Source organism: Eretmochelys imbricata, chromosome 2, assembly GCF_965152235.1.
Source record: "Eretmochelys imbricata isolate rEreImb1 chromosome 2, rEreImb1.hap1, whole genome shotgun sequence".
Classification (NCBI taxonomy): Eukaryota; Metazoa; Chordata; order Testudines; family Cheloniidae; genus Eretmochelys; species Eretmochelys imbricata.
Window position 1 is genome coordinate 236,633,698 of NC_135573.1, and position 17,399 is coordinate 236,651,096.

The 17,399-nt window shown below is 40.9% G+C and overlaps 1 protein-coding gene across 1 annotated transcript in view; it reads left to right on the forward strand.

Moving 5' to 3' along the window:
- RAB18 (RAB18, member RAS oncogene family) overlaps window positions 1–11,040 on the forward strand; it is a 35,854-nt gene extending 24,814 nt beyond the window's left edge. Inside the window, exons 3-7 of the mRNA XM_077808262.1 lie at window positions 3,788–3,849; window positions 6,270–6,342; window positions 7,473–7,591; window positions 7,668–7,734; window positions 9,729–11,040. Of these exons, the coding sequence (XP_077664388.1) occupies window positions 3,788–3,849; window positions 6,270–6,342; window positions 7,473–7,591; window positions 7,668–7,734; window positions 9,729–9,904 (497 nt within the window). The 3' untranslated portion in view covers window positions 9,905–11,040. The remainder of the gene's footprint in view (window positions 1–3,787; window positions 3,850–6,269; window positions 6,343–7,472; window positions 7,592–7,667; window positions 7,735–9,728) is intronic.
- Window positions 11,041–17,399: the final 6,359 nt, after the last annotated feature.

Below are 17,399 nucleotides of genomic sequence, written 5' to 3' on the forward strand. Positions count from 1 at the left end.
AAACCTGTATAATAATAATAATAAATATAACACTAAGTTTACATTTTTAAATACCTGCATCAAATTCAAAATTAAGATTTTTGTTAATCTTGATTGGCTTGTATTGCTCAGAAGGAGCATTTTGGATTCAGTTTAGAGTAACTGAGTGCCAATCTTTAAAAAAGGGAAGGAGGAGGATCCTGGGAACTACAGGCCAGTCAGCCTCACCTCAGTCCCTGGAAAAATCATGGAGCAGGTCCTCAACGAATCAATCCTGAAGCACTTGCATGAGAGGAAAGTGATCAGGAACAGCCAGCATGGATTCACCAAGGGAAGGTCATGCCTGACTAATCTAATCGCCTTTTATGATGAGATTACTGGTTCTGTGGATGAAGGGAAAGCAGTGGATGTATTGTTTCTTGACTTTAGCAAAGCTTTTGACACGGTCTCCCACAGTATTCTTGTCAGCAAGTTAAGGAAGTATGGGCTGGATGAATGCACTATAAGATGGGTAGAAAGCTGGCTAGATTGTCGGGCTCAACGGGTAGTGATCAACGGCTCCATGTCTAGCTGGCAGCTGGTGTCAAGTGGAGTGCCCCAGGGGTCGGTCCTGGGGCCGGTTTTGTTCAATATCTTCATAAATGATCTGGAGGATGGTGTAGATTGCACTCTCAGCAAATTTGCGGATGATACTAAACTGGGAGGAGTGGTAGATACGCTGGAGGGGAGGGATAGGATACAGAAGGACCTAGACAAATTGGAGGATTGGGCCAAAAGAAATCTGATGAAGTTCAATAAGGATAAGTGCAGGGTCCTGCACTTAGGACGGAAGAATCCAATGCACCGCTACAGACTAGGGGCCGAATGGCTAGGCAGCAGTTCTGCGGAAAAGGACCTAGGGGTGACAGTGGACGAGAAGCTGGATATGAGTCAGCAATGTGCCCTTGTTGCCAAGAAGGCCAATGGCATTCTGGGATGTATAAGTAGGGGCATAGCGAGCAGATCAAGGGACGTGATCGTTCCCCTCTATTCGACATTGGTGAGGCCTCATCTGGAGTACTGTGTCCAGTTTTGGGCCCCACACTACAAGAAGGATGTGGATAAATTGGAGAGAGTCCAGCGAAGGGCAACAAAAATGATTAGGGGTCTAGAACACATGACTTATGAGGAGAGGCTGAGGGAGCTGGGATTGTTTAGTCTGCAGAAGAGAAGAATGAGGGGGGATTTGATAGCTGCTTTCAACTACCTGAAAGGGGGTTCCAAAGAGGATGGCTCTAGACTGTTCTCAATGGTAGCAGATGACAGAACGAGGAGTAATGGTCTCAAGTTGCAGTGGGGGAGGTTTAGATTGGATATTAGGAAAAACTTTTTCATTATGAGGGTGGCGAAACACTGGAATGCGTTACCTAGGGAGGTGGTAGAATCTCCTTCCTTAGAGGTTTTTAAGGTCAGGCTTGACAAAGCCCTGGCTGGGATGATTTAACTGGGAATTGGTCCTGCTTCGAGCAGGGGGTTGGACTAGATGACCTTCTGGGGTCCCTTCCAACCCTGATATTCTATGATTCTATGATAATGGGGATAAATAATGTCAAAGATGTGTGTGTGCATCTCCAGTTGAAGTTGCATAACTATATCCAGGAACAAAATCTTGGGCCTGTTTGTGGAATGTGAGCAAGGTGCCATTACGTCAGAGTTCACTTAAACTTTTTGTAGCGGTATAGACAAGTTACACTCACTTCCTGAAACTTATAATTGGACTGAGAATGAAAGAAATTTCAGCTAAAGTGGCTTGTTTTTTTTTGTTTTTTGTTTAGATGGTCATGATCATGTAAAAACAGGGTAGTAAAAAAACATAATTGTAGCTTAAAGTATATTAGGCTCTCCAAATATCTGTTTAAAAACCTATACGACTTAGCTGTTTGTTAAGGCTGTCATGGCTCCTCTTAGCAGAGGTGCTCTTTGATGCAGCTTGGCATAGAATGCTATTAGTTTTAAGAGCCAACTCTTTTTATGTTGAATGCTGAAAATTGACAAGGCAACAGGTTATTTAGGCTTAATCTAAATCAAATTGTAAGCATGGCAAGTTCCTGTTTTACCTACTTACAGCACATTTGCCACTGACTTGTAGTTGGAGATATAGTGATTAGAATTTCTGGCTCTGCAGCCTGTTCATTCAACAGTAATTATGTGCTAAACCAATCTTAATAAAACATGTGGTACTGTTATAAACTGTCAATTATGGATTAAGAATCTTCATTTAAAAAACACTTAAACTAGACCTTTGTGTACTTTTTTTTGTTATAAAAGTAGTTTTAATGCCAGAGTAAAACAAAAAACAAACAGCCTCTGTAATGTTCAGTGCATTCTAAAATCATGATTGAGATAAATGTTATAGCCATAATCTAGGTGCTTCACACTGCAGTGTGCCTAGAAAATTAATGAATCCAAGCTGTGGAGCACTAAAGCAAGGAGAGAGTTCCAAAGTAGAGGACCCATAAGAAAATTGAGTTAGACTCCAGCTGTAGTGACTCCATCGATTGTAACAGCAGCATCCCCACATGAAAGCAGTGTGCCAGGTAACCAGGCTCTCATTTGTGACTTGATAAACTGAAAATACCTTGAACTCCATTCAAACTTATTAACAGTGTATGTGACTTAGGAAGCATATTACATTAGCATTTCCAATGTGAAGCACTGCTTCATAAAATACATTCCACACTAAAGTTTCTAAAAGGTATGGTTGTAATCCCATGTAGAACAGTCTAATCTAGTCTGTAGGTGACAAATCATGGGTAATTGAGCCCAGGTCTTCATCAACTAGGAACTGATCCACTCTCCTAGCCGGGGTGGAGAGGAAGTCTTGACCAAGCCAATGCCTAGGCATTCAGGAGCAACCCAGAACCTAATAGTACTCAAACTTTCATTGAAGGTGACATACATACTCTTCCCTCACAACCTGGTAATATTATTTCCATTTTATCTGGACTGAGCTTTGGGCAGCTTGCCCTCATGCAAACAGTAAGCCATTAGTTCCACTGCAATAGCTGGGTCAAATGTGTGGAAGACTGTTGAGTGTCATCAGCAATGAGTATGCCACAAACCATCTTTCCTGTTTAATCCTCCCAGTGGCTTTCTAAGCAAGAAGTAATAGAATAGACCCAGGTGATATCCTTGAGCTTCCCTGGGACAGAGAAGCAATTGACCTGTACTGTCTGCCAGGACTTTTCTAAGAGGCATTATAGCATCTTCATCTGAATGGTCTTTAACTGTTAGATTGGTGTCCTAGATCTTAAGACCAGAAGGGGGACCATTATGACCTCCTAGTCTGATCTCCTGCATAACATGTGCTATAGAATTGCATCAAGGTCATAGCTTCTGGTATAGCACACTGGGTAATGGTGGAATGAAAGGGTAGAAATCAGAATCTAGACTGGAGCAAGCTATGTGGAGGAGGGAATTTGGAGTTCATTTAAACAATTAACTTTAACAGCATACTCAAGAATACTACACTTCATGAAGGAAATATTAGTACCTGCTTCACTTCCGTGATATGCCTATTGGCCCATGGCCCAAGGTTCCTGAAGACTCTTCTAAGCTCTAACTTCAAAGCCTGGTGTAGGACCATAGAGGGAAAGTAGGAGAGGTAAGGGATTTGGGGCGCAAATAGTAACTGATTAATCCGTTCCTCCTGCTACTGTCAAAGCACAACTTCAGTTCTGACTTACTTAGATCTTTCACTGTCTTCCATCTGACAAAATTAATCATAGCACATGTCTGAAGGAAAATTTAAAACTTTTTATTCTTCCAGGTGTTGACTTCAAGGTGAAAACAATTTCAGTTGATGGGAATAAAGCTAAACTGGCAATATGGGTAAGTTCTGAACATAGTAAAACACCAGAGCTTTACATAGTTTATCGCTTTGTACTAGTGGTGATGGTTTGTATGGAAATATGCAGTTGAAGGAATTTGCCATGTTAATAGGCTTTGTTAGTAGTGGGGTGGGGTTTTTTTTTTGTACTGGGTCATTCATGAAAATGTTACTGATGGGATTTTTCCATTTTCAGGATAGGTAACATAGCTATCGTATCAGCTCTGGTATCTGAAAGTAGAGGATGGGACTCTTCTGTAGAATTCTTTTATGGGAAGAGACTTTACTGTTATCAAACAAAATTTAGACTCCAACAAGTATACTGGAGAATATGGAGTTACATTAGAAGGAAAAGTCCTTAATTTGACTACAGATAAATATTACCTGTGCCTCTTATAACATTCTACTTGAGTTTTGTGATATATCAGACTATACAGTTTAAGCCTGATAACTAAGCATGTTAAATTACGTATAAAGCTTCTCACGCTGAATATTCACATTTCTAAAGAAAACCTCTTCTGAACTAAGATTTTACATTTTCTGTACGTAATACTAATACTGCATAAATTATATAGCTTGAGAATTGCCACAATTGTGCATGTTTAATTTACATTAGTAACTTTAATGTAACTTTAAAGTGACAAGAAAATGGAAACACCCAGGTGAACCAAAAGGCGTTTGCCTGCTAAGGTTTGAGTTCAGGATTGCCTCTATTAGCATAGCAGCTAAAATGGACCAAGAAGCTCTGTATCCTGCATAACTCGGTTTAAGTACAGTACTTGTGATGACTTTGACTGTTGATGGGAAATCTCAAACCTTGAACTATGGAAAGTAAGGGAGGGAAAAGTTTTTCCCAATAACTCTTGATGATATATTTGCTTTTTAATCCGTAAGCAAGGCTCATGTTCTATCGTCACAGAATCCACCTCTGGTATGGAACAACCCACTGGAATTCCAGGGCTGTGTCAGTTGCTCTGTATTGGCTGGCTGCTTGAAACTCTCTCACTGCTGAGAAGAGTGGAGCAATTCTGCTGATGCCTGGTCTGCCTGAGGAAAGAAGCAGAGTGCAGGAGGGAGAAAAATACAAATCAGGGATACTTCCCTTGCTTTGATATCAAGAGTGCTTCATACCTCAAGTACCAAATTGTAGGCTCTGAGGTAGGCAATGACAGTCAGATCTCCAAACGCATCCTCAATCAAGCAAAGCAGAGAGGATATGATGACTGAGAAAATGGACACAGCCATATAAGAAGGAACAGGAGCCAATGGAACATTTCTTCTCTGCAGTAGAACAGAGCAGCAGAACTCTTTCCTGAGAGGAAGAAAATGAGCCAGATAGGACACCTGCATACTCTTTCCTGAAGAGACAGGGTGACTCATTCTGTCCTCTTTTCGTGGAGAGAACCCTACTCAAAGGGAAAGATAACTTCTCTTTCCTCTTATGCCCTGTATCTCAAAAACTCTGGCTCTAGTTTGAGAGGGAGAGTATGGGGGTGGGGGTAGACTTCTCTTCACCAAAGTGTTCTGCACTCCACTCACATAGAGCCTGAATATTCAGGATCTGTGGTGGTGGAGTGAATTTTGAACCTGAATGAAAAACGTTGCTGATATCTTAGTTATTGGAATGACTGCTCTTTTGGAGTTAGATTGGGTGTCATTTACTTTTTATTTGTTTGTAAGCAATATGCTTCTAAACTGAGACAGAGTTTGAGTGAATGAGCTTCTCTGTCTCTGATGCATATATATTCTCATGATCTGTGGTGCTTATAGTTCACTGTAGTTTCAAGGATCTACAACAAAGCATATGTAATCAGCATTTTAATACATGGTTTCTGCAGACCCATTCATCCTTTAAGTTCATAAAGTCCTAAGATATAAATCTGATTTCACAAGCTACTTCAGTTTAAGAAGAAACATGGTCAGTTTTTTGGTACTTCTGCTGCAGCTGGGTTTGCTGTAATTCATGTTAAACTTGTTTTCTGTGGTTTGAAGCTAATTATCAAATACTGGGCAGTGAAAAGCCATATATCTTGTCTTATTATCACAAGACCTAAAATGTTCATTTAGAAACAAGCGCAGCTGTTGTACTGGTGTCTCACTTTATCTGCTAGCTGTAGAGCAGCAATAGCCTCAGTGGAAATGTGAGTGCCCTATATCGTTGTAGAGTGGCTTATTTTACTTATATGCTAAGATTTTAAAAGCCACTTCCTAAAGCAAAAGTCAATCATCTCTGCATCTAATCTTAATTGTATTGCATCTAAAGTTAATATTGATTCCTTTGGTGGTGTTACATTCCATGATTGTTCTGAAGTTTCTTTTTAATTGTGTTAATTAGATCTTGCAGATGCTGTACTTTCAGTAGCACGTAGAGTAGATTATTTTGTGAAAGTACAGTAATGGAAAACGTTCTGAATATTTTTAGGATACCGCAGGTCAGGAGCGGTTCAGAACATTAACACCCAGCTACTATAGAGGAGCACAGGGTGTTATCCTAGGTAAGTATGCTACTCAGCGTACCACTTTGTACTCCTAGAATCTCAGGGTTGGAAGGGACCTCAGGAGGTCATCTAGTCCAACCTGCTGCTCAAAGCAGGACCAATCCCCAATTTTTGCCCCAGATCCCTAAAGGGCCCCCTCAAGGATTGAACTCACAACTCTGGGTTTAGCAGGCCAATGCTCAAACCACAGAGCTATCCTTCCCTCAGTACCTTAGATTTTTTTTTTCTAGTTTTACGAAAAAGTTAAAGACAAACTAATTCTTCTCCAACTACATTTGGCTGTTCAATACTGAAATTCTTGGCCTCTAGTTGTATACACTCATACTCCCAATTACTGGAGTATCTAAGTATCTTGAGCATCGCTTTCTGTCAGGAAAGCGCCTCCCATCTTTCCATTGCTCCTTGTATACGCAGCGCCACAGTTCTGACTACAGGGATGTGAAATGTAGAGCACACTGAAATGTTGTGCTCTTACTATCCCATGTAAACTCTGCTGGCACATACTAAAAGGTACCAACAATACATGCTCCCCCCATAATCTGGATGAAAAGTGCCAAATAGACCATTCTTAATGTTTTATTTTACTAAAATATATCATCCATTGTGCTCCCAACATTGATGACCTTTTTATCATACCCCCAATGTCATTTGGAAAAGACTGTGCATGAAATTGAGAAGTCTATGCTTCAAATAGAAGGAAAGGAGAACTGGCCCAAAAAAACCCTTAACTTCAGAGGGCAGATGCAAGAAGTAACTGTTGTTTTGCTTTTGGGTATTTGCCTCACTGTGTGTTGGAAGCCTCCTTACTAGGCACTTGGAGCTCAATGTCTGTTTCACTATTGCTGGAGTTGAGTGGTAGATAGGAAATCCAGGGGCAAAAATAATTTTGGTGCTTTGTATGCAAGGCTAACAATCACCTTGGCTCTAAGAGGATTCTCAGCCTCACTCGTGTCCTACTGTATATGCAATAACTTGAAATTAGGTCTGTCTACAAATCAGCATATCTTTTTAAAAGTAATTCAGATTTTGAATGTCTGCAATCACTTAATAGTTGCAATAAATTATATGGAAACTTCTTTAAAATAATATGTTAAATCAGGTTAGTGACCATTGGCAATATTTTTCAGTTTATGATGTCACAAGAAGAGATACCTTTGTCAAACTGGACAATTGGCTAAATGAATTGGAGACATACTGCACAAGGAATGACATAGTTAAAATGTTAGTTGGAAACAAGATTGATAAGGTAAGCAGACTTATATAACTACTGAAGGTAATTTTTCCGTCTGTCACAGCATATAATATACTGTTTCTTCTTGCAGGAAAACCGTGCAGTTGACAGGAATGAAGGTCTCAAATTTGCAAGAAAACATTCCATGTTGTTCATAGGTATGCTCTTGAAGATATATGTAAAGCCTACATGATACTTTAAAATATCATTATGTAACAAATAACACTGTGGCTGGATTCCATTTTTACAGAATTGCCAAGGTGACCATTTTACTGTATCAGCTAAGTAATCTAATAGTATCTTTCAGCTGCAGTGTTTAAGTGCTTTACAAAATTAATTTAAGCCTCAAAATAGGTATTCCCATCTTATTTAGACTGGTCTTAAAATGACTCTATCCAAATTTATAGACTCATGGCAGATGAGTAAAATAAACACAAAGTCTAAAGATGAAATCCTGGCCTCATTGAAGTCAATGGGATTATTGCCATTGACTTCAATGGAACCAGGATTTCACCCTCTGACAAGTGCCCAAAGCAACATATTGACTTGATGGCAGAATCAGAACTAGAGAGAGAAAACTAAATAAATGGCCAACCCTCAGCATATCAAAAAGATTAGATATATGCCAAGGATCTGTATTAGGGTTGGTGTCTAAATGTATTGATCTGTAAATGAGGGATGGGGTAGAATAATGAGGTGGCAAACTTGCAGATAATTAAGTCTTTTGGGACTGGAGAAAACCATTGCACTTCAGGGGGACCTGACAAAGCTAGGTGTATGGGCAGCACAGGGGCAAACAAGCTAGTATTGACAGATATAAAGTAATTCAGGTTGGAAGGAATAACTTCTTCAGTGCTCTTGCCCATTGCTGAGTTCTAAATTAAATAACCACTGTCGGTGGGGACCTGGATGTCATTGTGGCATAACATGGTCAGTTAAATTCTCTGCTTTATGTAGCAGATGTGACCAAAAATCAAATCATGTTACGCAGGGATGGAGTGACATGTCATAAATAATGGTATGCCTTCATCTGGTTCCTTGCTGTGTTTAACTCTGGTCACACATACTCAAAGATATTGCAGAAACAAAGCACAGGAGATGGGACACAAACTATTAGAATCAGGGGACTATCTAAAGGGGACACCAGGGGAAAAAATGAATGGCATAGAGAAGGCAAATCAGATGCTTTATGTATACCTGCCCTTGTAATACAAGAACAAGGGAACACTTAATGAAACTGAAAGGTAACAAATTTGAAAACTGTAAAAATACATACTACGTTATACAACGCATAATAAACCTGCAGAACCTGTTGCTACAGGATATCCTAGAAGTCAAGATCTTAAGTTGTTGAGAACATCCACTCTGAAACAATATATTTTATTTAATTTAATTTCCTGTAGAAACTCCCTTAATGCAAGGCATAAATCAACCAGTATTGTGTAAGGCTAGGAAGAAACTTAACATAGGCACATTACTCCAGAACTGTCCAGTATGGAGTTTCTCCAAGGTACTGCCCACAGTCAGTAAACGGAAATAGATTGAGCTCTCACCTGATCAGCACCTAGAAACAGCCTGACTGGAGCTGGAGTCATTCTTTTCAATCTGTACACTTCCAGTGCATCCATCACCTTAGTATTTAAATGCTATGGTCAAAATAAAGGCTGTTTTAAGTTCCTAATCACATTCTCTATTCCACTCTCCCATATTAAGAGACCTCTCTAAGTGGCATTAAACTTGGTGGTGTCTAGTAGAAACCTCAATGACTCTGGCTACTCTGACTGGACCATATATCCGGCTAACTCAGTACCACTAGCTTATTACAAGACTTATGTCAGTACAAGGCTTTGCTGTAAAGTATAATAGACCCTTTAACATTGCTAGACTTTCAAGTTAAAAAATATTGAACATGCCAATTGTTAGAATAACATTTCACATAGCTTGTCAAAGCTCATATCTGTCTGTAGAGAGTACAAGTCAGCCTACTGCCGTAAATACTAGGACTTGCTGTTCATCTGTGGCTACTTTCCCTTCTATACCGAAAGTGTAGGATACATGTTGAGACTAACACCTGTTGGTTCTCTCCAGTTAAAGTAAGAAGATGGAAGATACATTAACACTTGCTTGACTTCTTAAATCTCTCTTCCCCCAGAGGCAAGTGCAAAAACGTGTGATGGTGTACAGTGTGCCTTTGAAGAACTTGTTGAAAAAATCATTCAGACTCCTGGACTGTGGGAAAGTGAGAGCCAAAACCGAGGCGTAAAGTTATCAAACCAGGAAGAAGGCTATGGAGGAAGAGCCTGTGGTGGATACTGCTCTATGTTATAAACTCTGGGAAGTTTATCCTCTTGCATATTTAAACAGATAGTGTCACCTTTCTGTAAATTCATTAACTGCTATTTTTAGGGACCTTGCAGTTTGCACATATTTGTTTTGTATCATGGCGATGAACATTTGTAAGAAAACATGCTCAGCAGCTTTCCCAGTTGAAAAATGTTATGGTTAGCATGCCCAACGTGCAATCTTCAGGTTTTTTATATGTAGCATAAGATAGTGTGCAAGAACGAATGCACTCAAATTTTATGACCTTATACATTCATCATGTAACTGTTCTTTAAAAAAAATCTATCTAACAAATATACATTTCTGCATTCTGTCTGCTTTTTGTCTGGATTATTTTTTATGGGTTTTTTTGTTTAAGTATTGTTGGAATTCTAGAATTGCTTTATATGCACACATCCTAAAAATGATGCAAGCTAAAATGTGGTATCTTGTACTGGTAAATGCTTGTCCTTGTTGATATAACAACATAAACAGTATGATTACACAATTCTTACTGCCAAGTCTGTTAAATTCTTTTTCATTAAGCAGAGCTATTTAAACTATGGCCTCTGCCAGTTTATAGTTAATCTGAACACTTTTTGAAGAGATTTCTAAAATTTCCTTTGAGAAGTTGAGCAAACACAGTAGATGATTTTTTTAAAAATCGTCACTTTAGTTGATAACTTGATTGCTTAACTGGAGTTTTAATCCTGTCATATTTATATACTAAACTCATGGCATTCTTGCACAGTAGTCTTTATGATGCTGCCCACTATAGTCCTGCTGTAGAGTCTTCATTTTTTTGGCCATGGATTTGAATGGTGTCTCTTCTTTCATTGTGAATCAGCTTGCCACACTTAAGTACAGATGCTCTTTTCCTAAACTTTGGTAATGTACATGTATCTCAAACTGTAGCTCACTTACAGCTATGAAGTTCTATATCACACAACTGCTGTGTGTGGCTATTTGTTCAGAAACAATTTCCTGTCAGACACTAAATATGGGGGAAGTCATGCTGCTTTTGGCTCTCTGGGGAAAATACTACTGCAATGAGTATTTCACTTGGGTTTACTGTAAACAGTCAATGGTTTATCTGTTTCAGAAGACTTACCTGTATAGACTAATAAATTTTTTCCACAGTATTCAATTTTTCTATCCTCTTCCTATTGTACAATTGTATATTTTCTAGTACACTTTTTGTGGAGGGATTATTTCTGGTGCATTAAAACAAAAACAAGCCTAGGCACATCCTTCTTAAAATGAATCAGGTAACTGATCTCCCTATTGGAACACACTGCTAAGCAGTTTCTTGTAAATATACATTAAAATATCTTTAATACTGCATTTTGTGTAGATGTCAGCACTCCATTATAGTAAGTCTGTATTTTGCAGCCAGTTGGGTTGTTTCTGTTTAAATACACTCATTCATCTATGGAAACCTTGCTTTCTACTCTTACACTTGGTAGAAAACATTACAAAAATTTGAAGACTTAAATAGACTAGCTGTTTTTACCAAATATTGTATCTTGAGTACTATTACTGTAAGTAGGATCATTTAAATATGTAAATGTAATCAATTTAATACACTTCCATGTTGCATTAAAGCTTTAGATGTGTCTTCCTGTGTCTTGATACAGCATACGTTTGCTAACCTAATCTTAATTATTCATCAGTGGTGAGGTTGTCCTGGGTCTATGCTTTGAATGCTTGATTAGGGTAGGTACACATTTACAAAAATATTAACCTAAAATCTCAGCTGCTGAAATGCAACTTTCTGATAATACTAATTGTGTAACTTTTAGCTACTTGTCAGTTTCAGGGCTAGCTGCTGCTCTGTCCTGTCTGGGCCGTGTGCATCCCCTCAGGTTTCAGGCATTGTACCTTTTTTACATTCCAGCATAGACTTCTGCCACTTCGCTGAGCCCTGGACTACAGTTCCCTGTGTATCAACTGTTACCCTGCAGGTCTGACTGTCTTTGGGAGGCTGTGACCAGTGGGCTATAGTGATCCAGCTCCTTTAAAATTATTTTTATTTTCCCATTTAAAAAAAAATTAAAGGAAAGATTTTAAACTGGTGTGCAAGCATATATACCTTACCATCCCCTGCTAACTTAGGCAGGCCTAACTTCTTCAGCCACCCTCTCAGTGGGTTTCAGTGCAGTTTTGAACAGCAATAATTAACCCCCAACACACATTTAAATGCCAATTTTTAACCCTGCTATAGTCCTTTTGATCTTCTGTGCCTATTTCCTGAGGGGTGACTTATCTTAAGCCATTCTTTCCCTTCCTCATTTTTCCTGACAACCCTCTGTTAAACTATACCAACATTTATGCACTGAACTTCTCAATAACCTGGACAACACACTGTACCGTCTAGTACAGAGCAGCTCCAAATCCTTCATACCAGTTAACTGAATAAAAAAATCCCATTCTATCTTGCTTACATTGCTGGTGCTTGCAATTGTGTTGCAAATTAGACTTGTCATCTGCGCTCTGACTTACATGTGTTTGAAAGCTGTTTAGCAGCTATTTGACAGTCTGTATGTTGCCACCAGCTACCTCCATAGGAGCGGAGTTCGGCAAATCAATTTGCAAAATGAAGGATTGTGCCTAAGCTATAATGCTAACTCAATCAATAGTCTATACTTCATGCTTGTGGGAGCTCTTGGATAAACTCTGGGTCCAGCAGCAACTGCTGAAATAGTAGGATTTGTGAAGTTAGTATGTGGTGGGGAGGAGATAAAGGGGGCAACATAAGTCTTAATTTGGAATGGTCTCACTTTGCATTCTTGGGAAGGTGTGCTTGAACTAGTCTCCCCGCTCCATAAACTGGGAATTTCAGTGGCCACAACTAATGGGAGTTCTCTGTTGTGCTGAGAATACCCAGTAGAGCTATTCTGGGCAGGAAGCCACAGTAACTGGGCTCCCTTGTATTACAGAACTCAGTACGATTGTTACCTGTGCCTGTGGTGGACTATTTTAGTGACTCAATTAGCCAGCCATGTGCCTAGCTTATTGCTCTCTCCACAATTTTGCCTACCTATGTAGGACATCCAGTAAACACTGAAGAAAATGCAAGTCACCACTTGTGACTCTTTTATTGTCTCCTTTGTGACTGAAAGACTGCCTGAACCTTCCAGTAACAGACTGCACTAAGGAAGGATTAGAAGTCTACCTTCCACCTTAAAATTTGCTATTGTCTGACCAATATGCAAGAAATAGGTTCTTGATGCTACATATCCCACTACTATCTGTCAGTATTTTCCATTCCTGAGCAAAGTCTGGAAGTTCACATATTCTCCATGACAGTCAGAAAATGGTCCAACAAGGCTCTAGACCAGGCCATAGCACAATTGTTTTGTATATTAGTGGAAGATAACTGTCACTGAAAACTGCTTAATACTTGCTCATTCTACTGGATATCTGCAGAATTTCAGTCTTCGATTTCTTTTGCCACTGGATGGTGCTAAGAATAGGTGGAGATGGTTCAAATCCTTTCTCTCAGACCGGTAGAAGGTTGAGATGGGCAGTTACACCACTACTTGTAAAGCTTACATTTGTGGAATACCACAAAGCTTCATTCTTTCACAAGATTCAACCTTTCTACCATAACCTCCTGCGGGAGATTGAAAGCATATCTTGCAATGTTTGTACTGGTGGTGCTTAGCAGCCCATGAGGGAAGTGAGTCTCAGAGACCATGCTCCAGCCTGAGTGGGAACATTTACACTGTAATTTTATAGCCCCACCCCCAAGCCCTATGAGAGAGTCAACTTACCTGGGCTCTGAGTCTGTACTGCAGAGTTTGTTAACTCAGTGTAGACATACCCATAGCAGTGGTGACTGCATCAGTGCTAAATAAGACAGTGTCATCTGCATATTGTTGGCAGCTGAGTCCATAACATCTCGCAGTATTTCCCAGTGGTTTCATGTAGATATTGAAGAGGGGATCACTGTGGGATAATGCAGGTGATGGCCTGCAGAGACAAGGAGCAATTACCCATCACCACTTCAAGTTGTGCTGGAGACGAATGATTAAAGCCACTGCAGTGCTGGACCATCTTCTGTTGTTTGATGTAAGCAGGTTAACTTCTGTGTTTTATTGTGTCAAAAGCCGAAGAGAAGCTCAGCATTATGAGCGTGGAGATTTTGCCTGTGTTCACTGACTGAGGTGCTCCTCTAGGGCTATTAGTGTTGTCTCTGCACTGTGCTCTGCTCTGAACCCTGATTTGTGAGGCATCCAGGATGTTGGCTGATGTCACATGTTGGAGCTTGCTGGCTTCTATTTTCTCAATTATTTTGTCCAGGAATGGGACATTGCAGGTGAGATGGCAGTTGGACAGGTCTTTCAAGATCAAATGATGGTTTCTTGAGGGTTGATTAAACTATTGCATTTGAGTAAGAGTTCTTCCCTGGAAAAGGCATTGAAAACTTCTATTAATAGTGAGCGTAGTTGTTCACTGGCTTTTACCAGCCAGGAGAGGTATGGATTTGTTTCACAGGTTGTGGCACTAATATTGTTTAGAGTTCCTTGAATTTTGACCCTTGTGTTGGGGTGTGGCAACTCAATCAAGGGTGATGGGGTGAATAATGCAATTGGATTGGGGTGGAGTTTTCTTTCCGAGTTAAGATCAAATGAATACGCATGGAACTATCAAAGTATGCTGATAGTTTTTTCACATCGGTTGATACTTGGGTTGGATTTCTGGGCTATGCAGATTGGGATGATGAGCTAGTTCTCTGTGCTAGCTGTGAGTCTGCTGCATTGACTGTGAGGGGGGTGGGGGGAGTAAAAGGTTCATTTTTCCTCTTTTACTAGAGCGGTATAGTTCTGGAAGAGTTGTTTATGCTACTGGTAGGTATATTCAGAATTTACAATAAAACTGGTGTTGTGACTTTCTGCCTGTGCGTTTCATCTGCCATAGTTCATCTGTGACCCCTGGTGATCCTCTAGGTCAGTATGGAGGGAGTGGGCGGCTTGATGCCAAGATGTCTATGGTAGTGGACATTAGGTGATTGTACTGTTCGCATTAACTCATCAGCACCTTGGCCTTGTATTCGGATAACTGCTTTCCTATGGTTAATTGAAAACCTAGAGGGCTCCAGAGCTTCCATAGGTGGACCAGCTTTGGCTGTATAGTTGTATTGATGTAATCTACCAATACAACTCCTGAAGTAGAGGCTCATCTTGAGGATCCCCAGTAAGTCTACTCCAGCAGATTCTACACATGTTAAAAAACCTATACCCAGCAGAAAGAGACTATCAAGCATTTCATGGGGAATACTGGCTGTGATCAGCTGCTGACAACATTACCTATAAGCCTGGGTGTTACTAGAGTTCACCAGAACATATGGCTAACTGACAGAGGAGTCTGGCATGCTGGTGGAGAGATACTGGCCTAAGTGACAACACGCTTGAGTCTGGATGCAGGGTTACCAAAGGGCTATTGTAGAGATAAAGAGGAAATGGACTCTCTGCCATGGATGCAATAACTAATTACTTAGTTATTCAGGTTGAGGGAGTAGTCTGGATACACCAGGCAGATGTGATGGCTGTGACCATTCTTCTATCTTTGCTGACTCTCGTGCCAGAGACAACCCGAGCAAGGAAACAAAAATTGCCCCTGCTAGGTTTCAGCATCACCCCAGGGCGTACTTCATGAGGGTGTGGAACCCTAGGTTTGCCATTCATGGGTGAGAGCCTTATTCCTCCTGGTTTATGAAAGTAGGTAAGGAATATCTCATTGGATAGGATAGGATCTACTGTCTCCTGAAAGGGAGAATAATTGGCTAATATAGCCTAAGGTTTGGTAGTTAAGCAGATGTCATTGAGAACCTATCCATCTACAGCCCTACTTTAACCCTCCTTTCTTTCTCTAGGGGAATAAAGGAGAATGCTGATTGGAGAACATTAGAACCATTTAAAAATTTGGTTTCAGGTCTTGACACTGGCAACTGTGTTGAACTCCAGGATTATCCTTTTGAGTAGATGTACAACATATTGATCATAAAGCCCTGCTTGACTGGCATAGAATGATGTGTGAGGTCTGCTCATGATGTAAACTTGAGTAAACTTTACTTTTTGAAAGGGTAGAAGTGGGTAGCACTTGTTTATGGTAATGAAGTAGTTACTAAAGGAGCATTGCCTGCCTTCTGTATGGAGCCCTACAGCTACACATTTATTTATTTCTATTTTGATCTATACTACACGTGGAGCTAAATGGAAATCTGATAATGTAGCGTAACAGAGCTCCAACTTTGTCCCCATGGGTCCCGCACTTCCAGGCGGTTTATGCTAGCTTCAGAGGCTCACTGCAACCCTCCAATTAGCTCTTCTCTCTCTAGGGCCAGGGTTACAGTCTACTGAGCCCTTTACATCATAAGCCACAAATGGAGCTTGGTCAGAGAATTCCCACAGTCTCTGTTGCTCCTACGGCCTCATGCCAAAACAGTTTAGCCTCCTGTCCTGACAGGAATCTGTTTTCCCCTCCCAGGAGGTGTTTCTGTAGTGGTGGGTTGGGGGGAACCCAGATCCGCCCTCTACTCCAGGTTCCGGCCTAGGGACCCTAATGGTAGCAGCTGTTGGCAGCCAACCTTTTACTGCCAGAGTTGCTACATTTCCTTGGGCCACTTCCCCACAGCGCTCCTGCTTCTCCCTTCTTCATTCTTACCTTAGGGCTCCTTACCAATGACTTGAGGGTGTCTTCATTAACCAGCCCTTCTGCCACACTTCCGCACCTCTGGCTCCTCTCTGCCTGACTGGAGTGAGCCCTTTCATATTATCAGAGGGGCCTTAGAGTCAGGTGGTCACATTAGCTTAATGGCCTCACCTGACTCTTTGCAGGTTAATTGGAGTCAGGTATTCTCATTAGCCTGGAGCAGCATCTGCTCTGGTCAGTTGGGGAACAGAAAACTGTTAATCCAGTGGCCAGTATATCTGCCTTCTGCTACTCTGGTGTACCCAAGTGGCCTGGGTTTATCACATATCGCTCCCCCCTGCTCAACACCACAGGGTTGGGCAGCTTGGGATGTGAGACGGTGTAGGAGTGATAAGCCATCAGCATTGCCATGGCAACTTCCTGCTGTATGCAGAACTAGAAAGGTTGGAGGGATAAGAACCACCTGGTTACCCTTGTGTTCTTTTCCTTGTTCTGTTGCATCCATTAAAGAGGGACATAATCAGTCACAAGGATAAATCTGCGCCCCAGTAGGTAATAACACAACGTTTCCATGGCCCATTTTACGGCGAGGCTCTCTCTCTCTACCACTGTGTATTTTTGTTCCCTCAGAAGGAGTTTCCTACTGAGGTAGAGAATTGGGTGTTCCTCTTCCGCAACCATCTGCGACAGGACGGCCCCTAACCCCACCTTGGATGCATCTGTCTTTAGGATGAATTCCTTGGTGAAATCCAGGGCTAGCAGTATGGGGTTACTGCAGAGGGCGGTCCATAGGTCCACAAATGTCCCCTCTGCTGCATCGGACCATCTGACTGGATCAGGACCA